This window comes from Canis lupus, chromosome 37 (genome assembly GCF_011100685.1).
Source record: "Canis lupus familiaris isolate Mischka breed German Shepherd chromosome 37, alternate assembly UU_Cfam_GSD_1.0, whole genome shotgun sequence".
Taxonomy (NCBI): Eukaryota; Metazoa; Chordata; class Mammalia; order Carnivora; family Canidae; genus Canis; species Canis lupus.
Window position 1 is genome coordinate 9,333,185 of NC_049258.1, and position 23,874 is coordinate 9,357,058.

The 23,874-nt window shown below is 41.2% G+C and overlaps 1 protein-coding gene across 10 annotated transcripts in view; it reads left to right on the forward strand.

Moving 5' to 3' along the window:
- Window positions 1–23,874, forward strand: part of SPATS2L (spermatogenesis associated serine rich 2 like) — a 160,786-nt gene that overhangs the window by 71,426 nt on the left and 65,486 nt on the right. For all 10 annotated transcript variants that reach the window (XM_038585290.1, XM_038585291.1, XM_038585283.1 and 7 more), the window contains one exon: window positions 9,697–9,757. In XM_038585290.1, coding sequence (XP_038441218.1) covers window positions 9,719–9,757 — 39 coding nt within the window. In that variant the 5' untranslated portion in view covers window positions 9,697–9,718. The remainder of the gene's footprint in view (window positions 1–9,696; window positions 9,758–23,874) is intronic.

A 23,874-nucleotide genomic window follows, 5' to 3' on the forward strand; every position in this document is an offset into this window, starting at 1 on the left:
GTTGCTATAAAAATTTTTAAAAAGCCTACAGCCCCCACTGACGGCAAGCCTGCCTCCAGCCCTCTGCTATGCCTGGTCTCTGCGACGAGACTTGCAAGCAGCCCTTAGTGCTGCTCTGCCCAGAACCTTGAGCCAGCTCACTGCCAACTCTGATTTCCTGAGTCCACACTCTGATTTCCTTCTCCACCTCCTCGTCTGGCTCTTGTCTATGTTTTTGTGTACATGTCTGTCTCTATCCAGTGATGGAAGGAGTCGGGAGGTCCAAGTCGAGTGCTCAACTCAGGCACTCATTAGCAGTGGGACTTGAATAAGTAGCTTGTTCTCTACGCTTCCATTCCTTTTTCTATGAATTGAGGATAGCACACTCCATATGGAGTTATGATGAGAATTAAATGAGTTAATACATGCAGAGTGCTTATGCAGCGCCTGATATACAGTAAGAGTTCAGTAAGTGCTATTTGTAACCGCTGCCAGCATTCCCAGTAGAGCCTGGCACGTCGTAGGTGTTTAGTGAATGTCTGTCACGTAGTAAGAACAAGCATTGCCCTCTCTGTAGGAACCGCCCATAGCTAGTTGAAGAGCTGGGCACAAGGAAGTAAAGGGAAAGCGTGTGTTTTCTCAGCATTGAGGCTGGGAGTCGTCTGTGCATTTGGTGCTCAGCTGTGTGAAGGAGAACTGTGCTTGGTATTTTTGTCCACACCCCTCCGGGATCAGAGATTTGCTCGAGGGGCAGCAGAGGGATGAGGGGAAGCCAGTGTAATCTGTGGGAAGAGAGCCTTTGATGGCATGCTTGGACAGAGTGAAATTTCTCCTTCTGAACCAGTCACTTCACCTTTCCCAAGGCCTCTCTGAGGATGGGCATGTTTTAAAGACTTGAGCTGACATCATTGCATCTTGAAACATAATTGAACTGCTGGTACAAGTGGGTACTTGTGCCAGGCCCAGGGTCACCCACATCGCTATGGAAACACATGTATGCTTGAAAGCCCGCGATCAGAAGCAGAGCCTTCCAGGAGCCCAGCACCAGGTCACTTTTAGAAAAAGGCATTTATTTATATTCGCAAGCCGTCAGAGACCTATGAAATGAAATAATTTCAAATTAAATAGAAAAACCATGCCACAGCTGAATGCTAATAAAGCCTGCCACACGCCCACCCCGTGTGCTCGCAGTGCCTGGGATCTGCTGCATTTATTTTAGTTGCCCTCTGCTCTTTTGCCTCCATTTGCATTCTGCTGCCGCCCGTGGGGAGGTGGTTTGGCTCTTGATGCAAAAATGGTTCATCTTCATTCACACGCATTTGCCAGTACCAGAGTGGAAAAATGCAAAGCGGGGCCTGCTATAGAGTGTGCTTTGTGCTCTTGCTCTCTGTGTCTGTGTGTGCAGCACATACAAGGGCGTCCAATTCGGATGACTCTGCCTCCCACGCCAGTGCTGGGCTGTTGAGTGGAGATGTTCTCCCGTGGAGGCCTGAAACTTGCATCAGCACATCTTGCCCTAGATGTGCTCGAGTGATATTCTAAGTGATTGGGAGCTTTTATCTGCCTCTGGAAGCAGGCCTTTTCAAATAAGTATTGACTGTTAATGACCTGTTTAAATAAAACATTCAATTTTCTTTCTTCTCCCCACAAAGAACTTTGTAGGCAGCGACATTTCTAAACCAGAGGCTAACCCGGCCTTTCAAAAGAGGCAGAGCCTGGGCTCTTAAATGTGAAATTTTTTCCTGACATTTGCCCTTAAAATGCTTCTCAGCGAAGTTGTTCTAACGGTGAGTTTAGTACATTGAAGTCTCTTTGAATGGAAATGCAACCTTGAGAGGTTTTATTCCCCCTCCAAATTAAACAAAAAAGTCCAGGTAAAGTATCCTTATATGAAATTCATATTTCAGTCACCATTCTCTGTTTCATTGTTTATGTGTCCTCATTCCTAATAATTAAAGGAGCTTTCCTCCAAGGAACAAGGCACTACACAAGAATTTTTATTAAACTGCGGGAATTAAACCACAGAAGAAAGAGCTAAAGCACTCGGAGCATAAGAGACCTCAGTAATTACGACACCAGATAAGGAGCAGCAAAGGACGGAGGGGAAGGGACCAGAGCACAAAACAGAAGAGGGGGATTAAGCAACAGGAAGGTCAAGCACCAGAAACCCCACATAGTGTTAAATTTAGACGAAGTCCTGGTCTTATAAATTTTTAAATTTATTCTGAATTGTATAAATGTAGACGGAGCCTTCTGCTGGCATGAAGGTACCCCTGGTTGTGCTTGGCGGACTGGACGGTTAGTCCCTGACCAGTTTAAAGGTGATCTTTACAGGGAGACAGCCTAGTACTTTGGAGATGACACCCATGCCTTTTTTTTTTTTTTTTTTTTTAAGGCAAATTTTTAACTTTCTGCTGCCTTAGCTGTTGAATGCATCCATCCCAGGGCCCGTACCCCCTTGTAGTACTGAGAGCTGGGAAGGACCACAGCGGTCATGCTCTGAAGGGTAGAGAATGTGTGGCCCCGAGTATGACTGTAGGAGTTCAGGACTTGCTTCCAGAATCTGCTCCTTTGACCTATTGATTTCTATGAGCTGTAGGCCCTTGGAAAACAGCAAATTCAGGGAGAGGCTGTGTCCGAATTCCCCTTGGGCAGTTTTGTCAACCAGGTAAGGCTGTTGTGTCCTGTCACAGGAGAGAGAGGAGCCTAGAAGTTGACAGCACATTCAGACACACTTTATCACAAACTATCATACCTCTCGTCTTTCCTAAAAATCATTTGCTCTTCCCTGAGAGGCCTGCACACACACACCCCTCCCCTTCCCTGGTAAGATGGTATTTAATTCTGAATCCTAAGCCACCTCGGGTGCTTCCCCACTTTTCCTTCGGTATCTCCCGTGTCTACACAAGGTACACATGTCAATAAATTTCTGTTTGTTTTTCTCTTGTTCATCTGTCTTCTATTACAGATTAACAAGAGAGCGTGTCAGGTAGGAACTCAGGTAAAATTATTTTTCTTCCCCTGTAACTCCAGCCTCTTGTTCTGTAGCTGGAGACCTGAGGCCCTCATGCTGTATGGTACAGATCTAGAACCTTTCTTCAGATGTCCATCAGGACGAGGCACCCCATGTAGACAGATCTAGTCGAAACTCGCCTGACCTGTTTCTCATTCCCTCAGAACACTGCTCTCTGCTAAGAGCCAATCAACGGCAGAAGAGAAGGAAATAAATTAATCGGTTGTGTTACACCTTCTTCCAGAGGTACCAGCATGCTGTACACCGAGTAAGAAAGCAGATGGCTCTTTAAGTTTGGACAGGTTAGGAGCTGGCACTCTGGGCGACTGTTGGATACTCTGCTTTGACTGGGGTTTTTTGCTGCTTGCGTCGATCATGTTGAGTAATTGACTCCCCACCCACAAGCTCAGTCCTGAGTCTTCCTCTCTGAGGCACCCATGAAAACGTCTCCAGGGCCACCTTCGTGATCACACGCTGTCTGGGCTGCACCAGAGTCAGATACGTGGACACTTTAATTACTTTAATGTAGAAAGAAGAAGCAGTTAAGCCTTAGACCCTGGAATGTCCTGCAGCCCCTGGGCAGCATGGAGGAGCCTAGGAAACACTTTGTTGGCTCAGGGCCAGCTAAATGCAGCCTTCTACACGCTCCTGCGAGGTAGGAAGCCACAGGAAAGCAGCCATCTCTTTATAACAAGTCCATTCCTGTCCATTCCTGTGTGAGTTGAGTGGTTTTGCTCTGCAGTTTGTGTGCCCTGCGTAGACAGGCCCAAGGCACGTGTCCCATGCCTGCCCTGCTTGAGGAGCCAGCGCTCGGACGGCCTCCACTCTCCCGCAGAATTCTTGCAGCACTTCAGCAACAGCCCATGACTTGTTCGTGATGGTTTTGAGGGGCTGTACGCACAATGGCCGTGGCTCCAAAGTCACATGGCCCGGGTTTGAGTCCTGGGCCTGCCACTTACCTTGAGACCCAGGCTCAATTATTGAATTCCTGCGTCTTGGCTTTCACACGTGCAAAATGGGGGATAATCATCATTTCTACTTTATAGGGGGAGGGTTAACTGAAAAAAACAATGCTTGTTGAGCACTTAACATAGTGCCTGGCTCCATAAGTGTGTTAAGTGCTCCATAAGTGTGTTAATTATTATTAATAATATGTTGGTGGCCAGATCCATCTTTAATGTAATCCGTGGGAAACTGGGCCCCCATTTACGTGTCTAGGCTTCTGTGAGAGTCTGTGTGTTGTGTGTGGTGGTTGAGATCAAGAAAGAGGCCCTTTCTTAACATTCCCAGGATGGAGACTTGAGAGTAGTGGTTCTCAAAGCCTAGGCCATGTGCCTCTGAATGCCCTGGGGGGGCCGCCTAAACACTGATGCTGAGCTCCCCACCAGAGCTTTGGCTTCGGTCGGCTAGCGAGAGGTGGACAACTGGCGTTTCTAACAAGTTCCTAGGTGACGCTGATCTCCTCTAGGAATCAAACTGAGAGCAGCTACTCCAGGACAGTGCTTCCCAATAGAAATACAATGTAAGCCACGGTGGTCATTTAATATTTTCTAGTAGCCACCTTTAAAAGAGTAAAAAGAAATGAGCAAAATTCATTTTAATGTTGTATTTTATGTAACCCAGTATGTCAACTATTATCATCTCAACACATAATAGATAGGAAAAATATTGAGACAGTTTACATTCCTTTTTGTAGTAAGTCTTTGGAATCGAGGGTATGTTTTACAGTCCCTGCACATTCTGGTTCAGCCAGCCACATTCAAATCTGGCTTTGCATGAAAATGACCTGGGGAGTTGCTTTTCTCAGGCCTCAGCCCCCTCATCCCAGTTGGCGTTGGGTTCCAGAAAACCCTATTTCTGAAAGCTCCCCAGTTGATCCTGATGATTAGCCAGAAAGTCAAACTGATCCCGTCTTCTCCCAACCTGCTCATTTCCCTCTCTGTGCCTTATTGTCGGGATGTCCGCCACTTACCTATCTCCTTCAGCTACATTATGATAATTTATGAAATACTCTATTAACAGCTCCAATTATGCGTTATGATCTTTATGCCTTTATAAATCATGGGAGAACTTTGCATAAATGACCTTGAAAAAATTTGCTAAAATCATTATTTTAACATTTTTCTTATGTATTACCTCTGGTTCCCTGAATCCATTTCAAGAAAAGTGATGTAGTACCTGAGAACAGGAAAGTGAATCTAAAAGCAGTAATAGGTTTCAGAGAAACAAAAGTGAAACTTCATTACTGTCTACACAGTAAAACACAAGGGAAACAGGGTCAGAAAGCAATTTGACATTTCAATGTCTTGTTTTCACTTTTTGTGTTGTATATGATTGCCTGAGAATTAGAAATACGTATATTTCTTAAACTCAGAGTTTGGTAGTTGGACAGATTGTCATATGCTGAGTCTCACTGAATTGTATTAATTAGAAATGCTGAAGCATATTTTCCAGAATTTGTTCTGTTCAGGTTTTTCATAAAGAATATTTATTTTTGTTATAAACTAATAGATTTTCTGACTGGCATTAATGTATATTAAGTAAGATCTCTGCATAATGAGTAGTTCAGTTTGATATAACTTTGTACATGAAGTGACTAGTGGTAACCCTATTTGTGGATTATTAATTTTACACCAGAGAAGTGTATAGATGATATATTGGTGATAAATTGTGAAATTCTTTTCTTTGGATTGATATCTTTTCCTAATAAATTTTTGACTATGGAATATATATATCTAGAATGAAGTGAGAGATTAATCTGTTATTTCATAAATAAAATTTCAGTCAACAACTTTCTTGATCTTTATTTTCTCTAGGATATATATAAAACTTAGATGATATCTCTGTATGTTTGTAATATTATTAATGAAAGCGAAGTACAACTTTAAGGAAAGGAATTTCAAGCAATACCTAAGCTATTGAAACGTTACATCGATATCAGGAATTTCTGGTTATTTTAATTTTATATTGATTGATTGATAGGTACAGAGTATGTATTTATGGATCTGAATAATTGGGCTTCAGTAACTGGTAGGTTCTGAGAACACTCTTAAGTGATAGTAGGAATTAGAAACAGAGGCTTTGCCAGGAAGTCAGAGATCCCTGTACATTTCTTGTGGATTTAAAGCTCTTTTGATCAAGGTATGTTAGGATATGGGCATCCATCCTGTCTGATAGTGATAAACAAGTACGTGTGGTGACCAAGTGTGACATGAGAGAAATAAGGAGGTCTCTTGGTCCCAAACACCTGTCACTCACAGCATTAGAGGCCTCTTAGGTTAGCTCAGGGGTCTGCAACTCTAAGTTGCCAAACTCTCTGGGTTTATTATTTTGGTGTGTTCTTTACCTAAGTTAAACAATCAAGATTAGATCAAACTGATCCGACTGTCCAGATGGAGTCCATAGGAGAAAACAGAATCCCCAAAGAATAGGAGCACAGCATAGTTTCATTGTCATAGAGGAGGAAGTGAGCTCAGGAAGGGTAACGAGCCTCTGATACCAGGCCACTTGGGGTGCGCTTCGCAGTAACCCAGTGGGACTGGTGCCGGACTGAGGGTGTGGACATTTAACACGGGTCCTCAGCTGGTGATCACCCCTGCCCAAACCTTGTCCTGACCGAGAACTCAGTTTGACTGTCTAGCCATTTAAATTCTTAATTCTTTAAGGCAAACCAAATTTAAGTTCTATTTATATTAAAATCCTTCATCTAGTTTCCATAACTGGAACTACAGCTGATTCCCCAATCTCCCTGTTAGGCACCAGCCAGCCGAAAGCCTTGACATAGAGAGAGCATTGGAATCCTCCTGGAAGGTAGAGCCTGTAGACGCTGTGCTCCACACAGGGGGAAAAAATTAAGAGAATAAAATGGGCCAAGAGCAGCCCCTACAATTATCTTTATCTTAATCTTTTCCATCTGAGAAACCTATAATAGCCCCTTTCTACCCTCAGAGCTGGCTTTTCCTCACACACAAACTCATGTAATTAATCCACTGGCACCACTACCACAGAAGAGTCTTCTTGAGTTAGACGTTGAGGTCAGAGAGAAAGGGAATTGCCGAGGAAATGTATGTAAATATGTATATTAAGTAAAAGAAAAGTATATGTGTGTGTATTGTTCATCTCCAAATACAGCTCACCTTTCAGTGCTGCTACCTCCTCAGATCTCAGAAATGTTCTGTCCTCAATGGAATTCTTCCCTGATTCCTCCGTGGATTAAAACACTCCAGCCTTAGGAAACTCTTCACACCCAAATCCTAGACATCAAAGCACAACAAAAACAAGACGCTTGCTTTTTCTATCCGATTTCACACATCTATAACGGCAAGAGGAGATGTATCCAGAAGATTCAGCTAATCTAGTCTAATGAAAGGAACTGTGGCTCCCAGATCTATCCTAACAAATAGCACTAAATCCATCTGTCACCTTTGACCCTCATAGTTCCATAGGTATAACCCGTATCTCCGCCTCCCTCACATCCTTGTTGCCACACACACACACACACACACACACACACAGAGTAACATGCAGAAAAATCCACATATGTGCACAGTGTGTGTTTACATGCCAAAACTTCCATTTGAATAAGAAAATCAAACATCCAAATGTTTTCAAATATGATTGTAGACCATTTTGAAGGTATTGTGATGACTGATCAAAGGTTCCACTTTTCATCTATGGCTTATCAACAAAAATGCTTGCTTATTTATCCTTGCACTTCACAGACCATGTCTCTTCACTGTTCCAGATCATCAGAAAATAATCCCATTCTCTGTTACTAGTAACTGTCAGGAGTAGCAATAAATGAGAATGAAATTCAATTCAGGTATTATTTGCTGGCTAGTATTTTTTTTAAGATTATTTATTTCAGAGAGAGAGAGAGAATGGTGGGAGGGGCAGAGGGAGAGAAAGAGAATCTCAAGCAGACTCCCCACTGAGCACAGATCCAGACACAGGACTTGATCTCAGGATTCTAAGATCACGATCTGAGCTGAAGCCCAAGAGTGGGTCGTTTAACTGAACTTTGCCCCTCAGGAACCCCCCAGCTAGTATGATTTGCTTTCTTCCATATGCCAAATCAGAGGATATAGAATTTGCAGTCAGTTATGTAAATGGGAACTGTATTCAATGGGATGGACACTCATTGCAGCCCAATATGAGAAGGAGCTGTCTTACTGGGGATTGAGTTCACAGAGTCTCTCCTGCTAGTGTGCCCAAATGCATGTGTTAGTGGCATTATCATTTGGAAACTTATTAACATGAAATCTTACTGTTTATAATATCTGATAATATGTAGTAATAGATCTATGTGGATTCCTATTTGAGTGGTAATAGAGTAAAGAATACATATTGCCAAGCTTTCATCCTAAATGAACAAAAGATAATGGATCTGAATTTATGTTTTATTTAACTTATTTAAGACCTAGGTTTAAAAGGAAATGGTGAGGAGAAATCAGAGACTTATTGCAAGTTGTCCCCGAAATGTATCAACTCTAGATACACTCATTGTAACCTGAGTCAAAAAAGAATGTAAGATAGTTTCAGTGGTTCTTGATTGACAAAAAGCATTAATCATGCAAATAGGGAGTATAACGATATCTTGGCCTATCCTACTGCTAATTTGAACCAATCTGTTTGCCCACTGAACTCATTTATGCTCTATTTCAAAAAGAGATTGAGACTATTAAAGGCTTAAGTCCTGTCTTCCATAGTAATGGTGAAAGATTTAGACCAGATGAAAAGAAAGAAAACACCACCGATTCTTATTAAGAGTACAGATCTTTCCTGAGTGGGTCATTTCACAAAGAAGTTTGGGCTCCAGAGGTGGAAACCCTAAAGAATTTAAGGAAACAGAAAGACTGTGGGCAATTTTAAGACTCCATTTGATAGAGATCATGAATTTATGGTCATTAAAATTATGGTGAAGTCATATATATATATATATATATATATATATATATATATATATATATACACATTTATCTGGAAGGATGTTCATATGTTGATAAGTGAAAAAGCCAGTTTAAAAACTTAGTACATGGGGCACCTGAGTGGCTCTGTCAGTTAAGCATCTTCCATTCTGCTCAGGTCATGATCCCAGGGTTCTGGGATGGAGGCCTGCATCCAGGGCCCTGCTTCTCCCTCTGCGTCTCTCTGCTGCGTGTGCTCTCTCTCTCTCCCTCAAATAAGTAAAATCTTTTAAAACTGTTATGTACAGTGTTTCTTATGTTTAAATTTGGAATCATTTCTCCTGTTTTCTTCCTTGAGTGCTTTCGTATAGTTATGTATATGCAGGAAAGACTCAGTAAATGTTTATTTTATTAACTAGAGGCTAATAAAAACTTTGGGACAGCAAGGATTGGGATGACAATGCTCTGTTAAAATAGATATGCTTTTCCTCCTCTCACTGTTCTTGACCACCTTTCTTTTACTTAATAAACACGGTTTGGGTGCACACCCATCTATCCTTGTCATTTTTCATGTCAATACAGTATGAATAAAAGATTTTACATTGCCTTCTAGAGTTATCATAACATGTTTTTAGAACATATCTAAGACAAATGCTTAGCTTTAAAATATTTTTATATTCTAAAATGGTATTTATGATTATGACTGAATGAAATTGTTTACTGTGTTGGGAGAGAGCATGAAAATATCACATTGAGAAATCAATTTTAAAACTTTAATCCTTTTTTCCTTTTTTATAGGGCTTATTCCACTAGAAGCAAGATGGCTGAACTCAATACACATGTGAATGTCAAGGAAAAGGTAGGATACAGTTATAAATTGGTTATAGAAACTCCAAACTGTGTAGTCTTTAGCTGGTAAAAACTCAGTTACAATGGAAGAAGGGAAAAATGGTTTTAGGGGATATACAGTACGTTTGACAACTAGAAAACCACCCAACAGAAAGAATCATAAGAAGTATTTACTCATTGTGTGTTAAGCATATTACTTTCATTTTCTCACTTAATCTTGACCATAACTCCATGAAGTTAATAGTGTTGTTATTCTCATTTTATAGAGCGAAGAACTGAGATATCAAAAAGTTAAGTAATTAGCCTAAGTTCACATAGCTAGTAAGCTACAGAGCTGGGATTTGAATCCAGGCAGTGCCATCCTACAGCTCATACTCTTAACCACCATGCTGGGTTACATCTGAAGGCTAGGGTATTATGTTACATCTCCAGAATAGCCTCATATAGAGATGTCCACAGCATTACCTAGTGGTTATGCTGGATAACCTATAATGTTTCTTTCAATGCAGGGAGTTCATGACTCTGAAAATCTCCCCCTTCTCATTATTTGTTGGGGGCTGATTATACTTCAAAGCCCTCCCATGTCTTGTCCTTCTCTGTGAAGGTTCCTCACTGTTAGGGTCAAAACCCCTCACTTATATATGCTACCGTACACTACTAGCACTTAATGATCATAAACCGTAGACCATATGAGACCATGGAGACAAATTTGTCCAAGCCATTTATCTGGCACTGTGGAGACTGAGGCACTACAAGAGATTTGTCTGTGGTTGTATGACAGAGTGGGAAGGTCTCTCCACCTTCCACAGGGCCAACTCCCATCCTCCGCTAGATTGTGAACTACTTGAGGGCAGGAGTTTGTCTTTCATGTGTTTGTATCCTCACAGTACCTAAAACACAGAGTGAAGGGTTAGAGAAGTAACATTTGTGGAGTCCTGACTTTTTCCCTTTCATTTGACAAAGAAGTGTTGAACTCCTCCTTTGTGCCAGACACTGTTCTAGATGCTGGGATTATGGCACTGAACATGTAGGTGAGGTTCCTGCTACCATGGAGCTTGCTTTTTAGGGCAGAGAAACAGAGTCCGTACTGAGAACGTATAAATGCATATAGTCATTTCAGACAGTGGTATGATGAGGCTGGCCTGAGGAGAGGGTCTTTAAGATGGGGTTGGTCAAGGCAGCCCTCGCAGAGGAGGGGACACTTGAGCTGAGATGAAGACAACAGGAAAGAAACACCATGCAAAGATCCAGAGACAGAGCAGATAGAAAAGCAAGAGCCTGGAGGTGGGATAATTTGAATGTGTTTGGAGGCCAAATGGTTAGTGTTGCCAGAGTGTCCGACAGAGGGATGGCGAGGGGGGATGAGATCAGTGAGCACGGCAGGATCCAGTGTTGGTAGTGTTGGCTCTTCTCCTGTGTTGCTGGACCTCCACAGGATCCATGGGTGGAGTCCAGGGTTCCACAGACTTGCATGAGAGAAAACACATTTTCGACTTCACTCACATCTAAATGAAATATAGCATCTCCTGCAATCATGAATGCAGGCAAAGGAAGAAACCCACGGTTGCAGCAGGAGTCTCTGCGACTTTCACAACTAGAGGTCACAGATACCTTCATATCAAATTACACTCGTTACAGATGTCCTGAAATGTCGTTTGTTCATGACCACTTCAAAACTACTGTAGTTACTGGAACTTCTGCTGCGTTGTGTTATTCGATGTTAATAGAGGAGCACAGATATTACTGTAGCATGAATTTTTTAATTTCAACTTTATTTCAGTGTGAATGGTGGTTTCCTTTATAATCATATGTATTTTATTTAAAACTTCACCAGACTGCCAAAGAGGGCCTGTGCCCCAAAAGGTTTAGGATCTGAAATAGCCATGTAGGGCTTTATTCAAAGGGCAAAAGTAGATGCTAAAAGTTTTTAAGCAGGAGCCTGACCTGTGTGATATTTTTTTAGAGCTCACCCTGGCTCTGTCAACTACTATGCTACCTATTTGACAGATCTTCGTATTAAATAACATTCTGAGGACACGGAAGTTTACAGTAAAGTGACTTGGTCAAAGTCAGACTCTCAGGAAATGTGGAGGAGCAGGGAGGGATTCAAACTCACCTGTGTCTGGTTCTAAAGCCTATTTCCTTTCCTCTGCATTTCTGCTTCCCAGAGTTTTCCACCAAAGTACCCCCAGGACACAAAAGAACACACTTGTGACCCCAGGTCTCTGAGAAGATGGCCAAAACCATTTTCTACATCATACAATTTATTTGAAGTCTTTCGTGTTATCTTAGAAATTAATACAAATTTTTTAGTTACTATATTCTATAAGATATTCCATATATTATGTTAATACAAAATTATTTTTACTTATTAAGTATTGAGCAAACAATAGCAGAAAGATGTGCCTCTTTTACATCATGACTTCACATTCTTCCTGACTCACAGTCATAGTCTTAGGTGAGACTGTGTTTCCCAGTTTGAGAAGTTGGGTCTGGCACCACCATGCTGACCCAAGATTGGCCCCTTTCCAAATGTCTGTTGATGAATAGATTGGACAGCTCCTGAAGTTGGATTATGGGAAGGAAAAGCACTTTAAAGAATCAGAGTCATAGTAATCGATTCTTTGCAAAACATGGCTAGTTGGACAGACCAATATGGTAGGCTCAGCAGAAAGAGTGTCTTATTCAAAACGAGGTGGCATCCAGCCAGTCAGGGGAAGGAGGCTCATCTGTCAGCGCCCAGACCACAGAGGTTCAGTGTGAATGCTCCATGTATTGGCTTAGGCGCCACATTCATCCACTTGTCATGATCAATGGCACATATGTGCACGAAGATTAACAGGAGATGGTGTTTCTGCCATCACACTTCAGTAACTTATCAAAATGCTGGCATTATTTTGAAAGAGGGTGACGCTTAAGTTGTAAATATTATCAATCTGCATGACAATGAAAGTAGAGCTCCTCTAACTCAATTAGTAAATTCCATCTTCCTATACCAAAAGGTTAATAGATTTCTCAACTCAATAAAATAAATCATCATAAACAACAGAAAATTCTGATCATTTATAATTTTACATTGATTTATTTTAGTACATGTATTTCCTTTAGTTATTAGCTTTTATGGCCTTTTTATGATTAGTTTGTTTTTCAATCTGTCACATGAGCAATGACATTTTAGTTTTGAAAATTAAGAATAATAACAACTGTTATGTCTTAAATTATCAATTATAAGCTTTTACAGACCTGAGAATGGATCTATGCAGTATTCTTATAAAAACCTAGACAAGCACTGTGGGAAATTAATACTTAACAAAAGCCTTGTGATGAAATGAGTACAGTAGTTACCTCTAGTGGATCCCCTGTTGGATGAATCAAAAAGGAGTAGGTGCTTGGTGAAGAAATCATTTCTGTCCTCGGGAAGCTTTTAGTCCAAAGGAGAAACTAATAATTGAAGGTTTAATATCCAAGACAACTGAAATTTGTAATTGACGCTCTCTGTGGCTGTTTTATTTTAAACTATCATTATATTATTGGATTATAAGGATTTAAAATCAAAGTTATCGTTGACTCAAAAGTTCAGTCTCCTTAGTGTGACCTACGTCCTCTGAGATCTGACCCTGTTGTCTTTTACACCTTGTTTATTGCCATTTACCCACATGCCCCCTTCAGCACCACTATCCTGACCTTGAATGTTCCTGCCTGGGGGCCTTTGCAAAGGCGGTTTCCTCTATATGGGAGGTGTCCTCAGGAACCTGGCCCTCACTCACCTCCCTTTCAGGAGCTCTTTCAGGGGAATGTCTCCCTTGTCTTCCCTCCTGCCCCATTTGAATTCTCTATCCTCTTGTTCTCCTTTGAGTGGCTGCTTTCTGATCAAAACCATTATTCAGATTGTGATTGTTAGTTGTCTTCTCAGCAAGCAAGGCTTTGTGCTTCTTGGGGGACGGGATTGGGCCTCTCTTATCTTCATATTCTGGGACTTAACACATAGTTGACCCCCAAATACAATTGTATAAATGAATGGAAAATGAATGAATGAACATCTCTACTTGAATAATGAAGTACTTTAGAGACTATATGTCCCATTCACAAAATTTTGCGAAATCTGGAGCCTTCTTAAAAACTAAAATATAGGTTAATGGAATTGTCATCTTATTTTAGTACTCTCTTTGCTATGAGATAAAGCAAGCCTTGAATTGCTTCTTAAAACAGAAAGTAGGGTTACTTAGGTTGACGGTGGTTTTGCACAAAAAAAGCAGCATCTTTATAAGATAGTTATCAAATACCGGTAGCCTCAGATAGGTTTCACCATAACAGATGAGGTCCTTTGGTGAATAAAACTAGTCATCCTGATGTACAAAAAGAAGAAGAAGATGAGGAAGAAGAAGAAGAATCCCACATCTCACTTTGTTAAGGAAAGAATACCAGAACAAAATCTTTATGCTAATCAGGACCTTATATTTGGGACATCTTCGCTTTTTACAACTCTTCTAAATGACATATTTTTTAAGGAGTTCAGTACTAGAAACTCATGGATGAATTAGGAAAGAGGCTCAGTAGTGATGATTATATTATTTCTCATGTGAAATACTTGATTGTCAAGCTAAATTGATTAATAAAATTTTATATGTAATTCTCAACTAAAAAAATGATTAGAACTGGCAAAGACAAAATAAAATTTCTAGTCAGATATTTTCATGCATTATTATAAATCAGTTTAAATAGACTATAATTCAGCAATACAATTTGGGGATGGAAAGCAGAGGGGAATCCTTGCTTATAAAATGGGATTACAAAATAATATTTACTGACTGTCCAGTAATGGACTGATAACTCATTCCAACAAAGAGTGATCCCCAAGCAACCTTAGGGAACCGTGTATGCTTGGGACGTGATCTCCAGTGAGGTAAGGTCATGGAGTTTGGAGACAGAGGCAGAGATTATCAAGTCACCTAACTTTTCTGGGCCTTGTTTCCTAATCTGTAGATTGGACATGGTAATAATACCACCTAACAAGTCAGCAAATACAATAATAAATTGAGTGTATGAGCTCTTAAACTCTAAAAGATCTCGGGGGAGCTCATCTGTTTTCATTTTATAACATAAAAAATGGAAAAGGAGCTCTAATTAGCATTCTTGTTTGGAACTCAAAATACAAATTCACACAGAACCAAGATTAGAAAAAAAATAAATAAAAAAGCCCAAATGAGAAAATGAATATAAAACTGGACTTGACTTTTTCAAAGAAACATTTTATAGCTATTGCTGAGCCTCACAAAAAATAAGTGAGGCTGGAAAACAGAATGATATGGCAATGGAGAATAGCTTAGTCTAGAATATCCTTGCTGAGCTGTACCACTTATTGTGAATAGCTTTGAGAGCTCTTAACATTATAGAGGTAAATTGGGCTGTAAACAATAATCATAGAGAGTCATTAAATTGAAGAAGGAAGAAAAGAAAAGGAGGGAAGAGCCTCTAGTCCACCACGAGGACAGAGAGGGGTCATTTCTACAGATGACCGAAATAAACTGTATCCTAAAGTCTGTCCTCAACAGGTGGGCAGATGTCCCATTTTATGACTCTTTTTTCCTATTAACTGTCTTGATCTACGTTTTACAACGTACTGAAATATAGGTCTTTTTTTTTTTTTTTAAGATAGTTCAATTCTTTATGTGGGATGGGGTATGGTCAGAAAAACCTAAGCATTTGATTAAAGAAATTTTAGCAGGGTCAAAGCATCTGTAAAATATTAGCTTCATTTAACAGAGAACTCATTTCATAGGATGTGGGACAATTTTAATGATAGGCTGTTGTGTTTGTTTGTTTAATTCCAGTGTAGTTAACACACAGTGTTATATCAGTTTCAGGTGCATGGTACACAGTTGTTTTTAAAGACCAAATCATGCCAGCTTTGGGGCAAATCTTAATTTCATGATTTTGTAGGGATGTGTAAATCAGTTGAGCCCAGTCCTTGGATTCAAACAGCAAAAACACAAACCACACAAACGGCTTCCAGGTTTCACATGGACAGGTTCTTGTCATCATTTTCTCATAGGAAAGGGTCATTAAATTTCCCTTTCAGAGAAAGGAGAAACATTGACAATAGTTATTGCCTAATGCTTATGTACAGAACTGCTGTTATTGTTGCTTGGCAACTAGAAGAGATTTGACAGGGAGTCTAAAGGAACTGAATGAATAAATGGAAATGTCAGCATCAGTTTCAGGGGATAAGAAGAAATTTACTATTGCAGGATTAGCATCACATTGCTTTTTCCAGGCTACATGATTGGAATTCACAGTGTTTCTGTTCTGCTTCTCCTGCCCCCCTCCTTCCAGCCTTTTGCTGGGAAAGGAGCCCCTTTTGCACTGTGGCTGAGAGGTATATGTAACATAGATGGTTAATGCTAAAGTATACAAGGGCACGCCAGAAATTAAGACCTTTGGCAGCAGGGAAAAAGTTACTTCTGTTGGCAATCCCTTGGAATTTATGGGCACTTCACCAATATTCTAGCTGTTTCTCACAATGATCCTTCGTATTAAATTATCCAATTGATAGGGATTTTTAAAAAATGACAGGGCTACAGTGGTTTCTTCTCTTCTGACCTGGAGCACTAAAAATCTGTCCAGATATGTTGGATTGGATTAGATTAGATTAGATTAGATTAGATAGATTCAGCACTTAAAAGTGTGCTGCTTATGCTGTTATTGAAGCCACTCTTTCTCTGGAAGTCATTCCTCTACAACTTGATTACTTGCTCCTTACAAACACAAATGGACTTTTAATTTAGTTATGTACTCAAGGGCTCCTGTAATAGTAATATCATAGACTTTATGTCCCTAAAATATTTGTTAATCAATATTTAGCTAAATAAATGAGCCAAGATTCTATAATGGTGGTTCTCAGCTCCACCCCCAAGAAGGGAGGAGGGAGTGGACCATGCCTCCCTGGTTTGGGGCAAACATTGGAATGTCAGTGGGGAAAAGACAAGACTAATTAGAAAAAGCATATTTGTGTTCCTTTGCGTCCTCCAGGAAGCAGATGCCAGTGTGGAATTAGATGAGCAGGAGATTTCTTGGGGGTAGGGCCAGTGACAGAGTGCTTATAAAAGAGAAGGGAGAGGAAGCTTGAGCAAGCAGGAAGCATCTACACACTTCCATGCGGGTCCGGCGTCTTTGAAAGAAAAGGGAGAAAAAAGGAAAATCCGGTAGGAAGAGTCTGAGCTTGCAGTGCAGTTTTAAGGACATTTCTGCTGATAGAGAATCCACTGGCCGAGTCCCACATCCCTTAGAAATGAGTTTCCATTAATACCTGCCACCACAGTCACTGGCTGGGAGCATCCTGTGGGGAGTGTGGCTTGGGTTCCGTTGTGGCTTCCCACAGCGAGAGATTTTCATAGCACCACAATAATTCAAGAGTATAACATTTTATATTTTTAAAAAATGGAAATACCTATATTTAAATTCAATCATATAAGAGAAAAGCGTAAGATTTATATGTTCATTGTAAAGAATTAATAAAAAGTTTGAGAACCACTGTTAATTAGTAAATTAAAATGCAAACTCCAGTATCCCCCTACCCCTTTAGCAAGCTAAGCCATACTGCCACTGGTATTAGGGAGCCTTAACTTCTTTGGCAAATAATAATATTTTCTATTAAAAATGTATTCTATTTCTAATCACATTTAAAGAAACAAAACATGTTAATTCTGCTGAAAAACTGTGTATCCTTTGGTAAGATTGTATAACCTTTCTGGCCTTCAGTTTCTTTATCTGCCAAATGAGAGAATTCATGTAGAGGATTTCCAAAACCCTTCCCAACTCTAATGTTGGAGAAGTTCATAGTCATTCCCACCTTATAGGTATTTTATAAGACCGTCAAAGTGGACTGCATCGTGGGTCAGAGAACATGGAGGCAGTCATGGCTCTGAAACAAATTAGCTGCCTCAGTTCAAATGTAGGACATAACCTTCCTGTACTCAGTTTCTTGTAAAATAAAGAAATTTGATTAAACCAGCTCTAAGGTCCATTTGTGGCTCACTGGTAGGGCATTTCTGATGTCACCCTGTCTATAGACCCTTCAGAAGAACTCTGCTTCTCAATCCTTGAAGATAACTGTCAATAAAAATGTATTGAAATGATGATGGGGATCAATTACATAAGCTAAAGTTAACGTTTTTTCTTTTATTGTGGTAAGAACATTTCACACGAGACCTCCTCTCTTTAAGTGTACGATGTGTTTGTTAACCGTAGGCACAGTGCACATCCCTAGGACTGAATCATCTTGCATCATCACTGAAACTTTGTACTCATTGGAAAGCAACTTCCCATTTTCTTTTCCCCCAGTCTCTGGCAACCCCTGTTCTTACTCTTTGCTTCTGTATGAGTTTGACTGTTTAGATACCTCCGATGAGTGGAATCATGCAGTATTCACCCTTTGTCTGGCTTATTTCACATAGCAGAATGTCCTCAAAGTTCCTCCTTGTTGTCACATATGACAGGAAGTTTCCTTCTTTCTTTGAGGCTGAAGAGTATTCCATCCTATTTACATACCACATCTCTTTATCCACGTATCCATCAGTGGACATTTGTTAATGTTTGGCTTTTTTATTGGCTGAAATTGTAATTTTAGCTATTCAACCAAGACTGAATATGCAAACTAGTTTTAACTCTTTTTTACTGCCTTTAGAGGAAAAGCAAACAAACGCATAAAATCATCAGGAAAACAAAATCGGATGATAATATTTATGGATGTTTAAACCAGTATGCCTGTTTTGAATTTGTCAAACCTGTTAGAATTAAAACATAGTATAAAGGTGAACAGCTACACTTCCCCCGTAGCAAGTGTTCCTGGTTTCCATGGTGTTTAGACAGTCTCCTTACTTCACACCACAGTGAAAAAATATCCAAGGTTGTGATATAATTTAGAGATTAACTTAACTCCTTTATTCTGGTATTGACTAACAGGTAATTAACTTCTTTATTCTGGTATCGATTAAATGGTAATCATGACTTACATCTTCCTGGTTACTCTTTATCTGAAAAGTTCTGTGAATGAGCGGGAGGGGGGGGAACCCCAGAGGGAGAGTGGACGTTAATAATTCCCTTTTTCCCCCAAGTGGAGACCTTAAATTCCAAAGAAGAGGCGGAAAGCTTTTTACTGAGTATTCCAAGTTAGAAGCAGATCAATTAAAAGCATCTTACTTATTCCATTCTGATTAAAATCTCAAAAACAAAATCCCTTGAAAAAAATAACATTGCCTTTTTTTTTTCTCACTAATAAGTCGAAATGTGGAATCCATCAGAGAAAGTAGCCAGACAGAGTATTTACCCAAGTCCTAATACTGTGTGGGTGCAACGGGCTGCTGGAAGCACTTCCAGGGGACCCAGGGGCTTGCCCTGGTCTGAATTATGTACAAGTCTAGCTGGTAGTTCTGGGAAAGTATGAGGGGTCAGCCCAATTACAGTCAACACACAGGTATGTACTGAATCCATGCTAGCTAAATGGGTAAAATGAAATGTGTATGAAGCTCTTTGCTCGTCTCCATATGGATGAGAGGGACCACTGCTGCTAATAGCAGCCATTTGATATATATTTTTTTAAGCCTGGAAGTATCAGATTAAAGGTCAGAATTTGAATTATGAAAAATTTATCATGGACTGAAATTAAAAGATTTAAGACACTTTGGTTATTGGATTTTAATTTCACTATTTCTTTAGATAGGAGAAAAGTCCACATGAGTACCTCTTGCTCTCCAAGTCATTTCTAAGAATTAAAGAAGTGATGTAACTTTAAGCTATTGGTTTTCATTTAGTATTATAACAACAGTTCAGTTAGTTCGCCTCCCTCCCCCACCTTCAGATGTTGAGTGACTTGACAAAGCGTAGACCTCGAATTGATGGAAAGAAGTCTGGGTGGTGGTTGTTTTTAACCCTTGTGTGCTATTCTTCAATGGCTGGAACAACATTTCTCCCATTGAGAGATGGGGTCTGTGTCCCTCCCCCTAAAATTAGGTAAGTTTTTGGAACTGGTTGACTAGGGCAGTAGAAAGGAGATAACACCGTCGTGTGACTTCTAAAGTGGGTGATTCAGCATCTTTCTTACCAATTGGAACACTTGTGCTGGTCCTCTGGGATGCCATATAAACAACTGAATTATTCTACTCCCACCGTGTTGTGCAGAAGCCCAGGTTAGCCCGTAAGGAGAGGCCACATGGAGAATGCCTGAAGCTCCATAAAGAGAGAGGAGAGATGCCCGGCTAGATCCCACCCATACCTGCGTCCCTCGGCCCGGCTATACCCGCTCCTCCATCTGTCTGCACAAGAGACCCAAGCCAGACCTGTGCAGCTGAACTCCCAAATTCCTGGCCCACAGAAATGTTGAAAAATTACAGACTGGTTGTTGTTGTTGCTGCTTTAAGACTTTATTTATTTATTCATGAGAGACACACAGAGAGAGGCAGAGACACAGGCAGAAGGAGAAGCAGGCTCCATGCAGAGAGCCCGACGTGGGACTTGATCCCGGGTCTCCAGGATCAGGCTCTGGGCCAAAGGCAGGCGCTAAACTGCTGAGCCACCCAGGTGTCCCTGATTGTTGTTTTAAACCACAAAGTTTGGGGGTGACTTTTTATGAAGCAGTAGCTATCTGGAGTACGCTCTCTAAAAGTAAAACTGTCATAAACCGGAACTGATATTTTTGAAGTTATGGTGTTGCGTAAGTAGTGGAGAATGACTAGATGACTAGATGGTACACACAAGTGAATTAGTGGATAGGTGAGCAGTCTACACCTAAAAAGAGGTCTGCCTTTCGCGATCCTCTTTTTCTTCCGTACTGTCCCTTACCCTTGTGTTTCTCATTCATGGTTCTCAGTTTCTGGATGGACATTAGAATCACTTAAGAAAACAAAAAAAGAATCAATGACCAGGCCTAGATTTAATTGTCAGAGATGGGACCTAGGTGTAGGAATATTTTTAAAATTCACCAGGCAATTCCAGTTTGCAGCTAGGGTGAGAATCGCTATTTGATGGCGAGACGGTGCCCAAATCTGTTTTTCCTGGCTCGGTTCTTCCTTGGAACTGCAGATTCAGAGACTGAGCTGCTTTCTGGGTATCTGCATATGTAGAGACCTCACAAACCCCTCAAGTAGAGTGCTGCACCTCCCCCAGGGCTCCTTGTCTCTCAAATGATACCACTCTCCACATAAATGGTCAAGCCAGAAACCTGGGTCACCCATTGTCTTTTGTCTTCCTCATTCCTTGCAGCTACATAATACAAATTAGTCACTTCTTCTGACTAATTTGGGAGTCATTCTCTATAAACTGCCCAATCTTGGGCTATTTTCTGTCCACTGGACACTGCATCAGAATCCTGCCATCCACTTGACCTCCTCCCACTCACCCAAATGGAAACAACAGTGACCTTCTTAAATATGCAAATATCACTCTCTTCTTCTGAGTAAACCATTCAGTGGCTTGCCCTTAAAATGATGAAGCTTGCTCAAAATGATAAGATGGCTTACAGAGCCCTACACATCTTTGCCCCATGCCTTTTCGATCCAGCTTCAGCTGAAATCCCCTTCCTTGTAACATGCAATGCTCCCACTGTCCGGAAGCTTTGAATGTGCTTCTAGTCACTCTCCGTTAATAGATGCTGTATGCTCTTCTTGGAACACTCCATTTCTCCCCGTCCCCGTCCCTTGTGGCCTTAATCACCCTTCATCCTCAGTGCTCAGATGGCGCTTCCCTGACTCTAGATGAGGATAGGCTTCCTTGTTACTGGCACCCAGAGCGTCTCTATGCCTTCTGTAGCATTCCTCAAGCATCCGCCTTCCTGCCTTCCTGCCTTCCTGCATTGTGAACTCCAAAGCCGGTCAGGGAGTGTGTCCGTCACCACCTACAGTCCAGCCTTTAGCATAGTCTGTACATTGTGACTGAATGAATGAATAAGCAAATGAGCATGGGTTAAGAGGTGAACATCAGCTCGGAAGGAAGTTCTTGTAGTAATACTCTGGCCTCTGTACTTGGCTCTGACCCATCCAAGCTTCAAATCAATTGGGATAAGGTATAGAAGATACCAACTGATTTTAAAAGCAATACAAAGTTAGAAGGAATGGCTAATGCATTCTCTGGTTTTTTTTTGGGGGGGGGTGGATGGGGGGATGGCAAAGGCAAGGTTCCAGTGGATAACAGCTGGCTTGAGGGATGGGTCAGAATTTACAGATTGAAACTTAACAAAGATGAATGCAAAATCCTACACTTGCATTCTGGCTGCTGCACAAGTATAGGACAGGGGACACTTGGCGAAGAAACGGTCCACGGTGCGTTCATTGCAAAGGAAGCTCCGTTTCAGCCAGTAATTGATGTGACTTCTAAAAGTGCTAATGCCATCTTAGATTCCTTTAATGGACAAATGGAGCCCAACCAGGACAGCTGCAGGTCCCACAGTCCTCTGCTCTGGTCCAGCCACTCCTGGAGCAGTGTGCTTCATTTAGAACCACATTTCAGTCAGATGCTGGACCACGGTGGTAAAAGCTTGGGAAGCACCACTGATTAAAAAAACAACAAAACAAAAACCCAAACTGCTGAAGAGAATACATAGAGAATACATTTACTCCATACAAGATGGCATTCTGGGGAACACTTTGGTCCCTCAGAAAAAGTGAAGGGCTGGCTGGAGGGAAAGGATTATATTTACACCCCAGAAGACTGGGACCAAGGATTGGCGTATCTAACATCGCATCTCTGGCCACATCCTTCTTATCATTGGCCTCTCTCATCCTCCATCCTCTCCCTCCCTTTGACATCTGCTCTGTGTTCTTGACAGGATTCCTCATCCCTCAGCCTCTCCCTTCTCTCACTCCATCACCCCCCTTCATAGACCACAGAAGCCTCCATCAGCTCCATTTATGATTCTCAGCCCCACTATCCTGGAGTCCTAAGATGTACCACCGTGTTCCATAGGGTCTGTAACCTTGAATCATTCCTTTTCTCTGCTCCTGCTCCTGGCTTACTGAGAAGTGCTGTAAAGACCATGACAACTCTGTGTCCAGCACTTGTGGAGACCCTCACTCCTGCTCTTCATTCTTGCATTCATCAAGGCCACTCCTCTCACCTTCCCTGAGGCAGCTCTAGGCCTGTTCCCAATATTTAAGCCCTGAAGCGAGCTGTAAAATTCACTCAGGAAATCATTTCCTTACATTCTCCTCTTCACAATCTCAAGTTTGTATTATACCCTCCTTCCTCTTCTTTCTCAAAATTCTGAGAATGAGAGGGAAGACTGTCCCCTCCTTTCAAAAGCTTGCTTTCCCACATGGATTTTGATACCAGTTTTCTTTCATTTCCTCTGGGGCTTTGTTTCATAATTCATCTCCTGTCTTTCCTCTGCTCAAATTCTATCTCATTGCCGGCTCCTTCCCTCAGTCTGATAAACATACTCACCCATTTTGAGGAGGCTAATTGTGCAGTGATTGTTTTAAGATGGTTTGGAGAGACATAAAAACCCAGCCAGAGAATTCCATCAGAAGGCTTTTTCCAGAGTCCGGGCAAAAAGCAAAGGGAGCATGTGAGGGGTAGTGAAAGGAAGCATAGAGAACATGTGAATCAGAGAGGATTTCATTGTCAGAATGACTTTTGTCTGGTTGTAATTTATGACTTTGCCTTATTTTCCCACTGTTTTGTCAGTTCCTGGGGGCAAAGATTGTGTCAGATTCATGTCACTTTACCTCACAAAATCTGGCTTGAATGAATAGTTGGAATTCCCTCAAAATACATGTGTGTGGTAGGGAATGCTGCCCTTTGAAAGGCATCTTCTTTTAAAAGATTTTATTTATTTATTCAAGAGAGAGAGCACAAAAGGTTGGGGAGCAGGGGCAGAGGGAGAAGCAGACTCTCAGCTGAGCAGGGAGCCCACCACGGGGCTCCGTCCCAGGACCCCGAGATCATGACCTGAGCCCAAGGCAGATGCCTAACCGACCGGAAGCATCATTCCTGGAGGGTAGACATTTTCTTAAAGAGGTTAGTTGGCAAGCCAGGGAAAGTCATCCCTGTATTAGGAAGAAGAAAGGAGCAGACCTTTGCTCCTCAATTGTGCTCCCCTGTATTAGTTTCCCTTCGTTGTAACAAATCACCACAAAT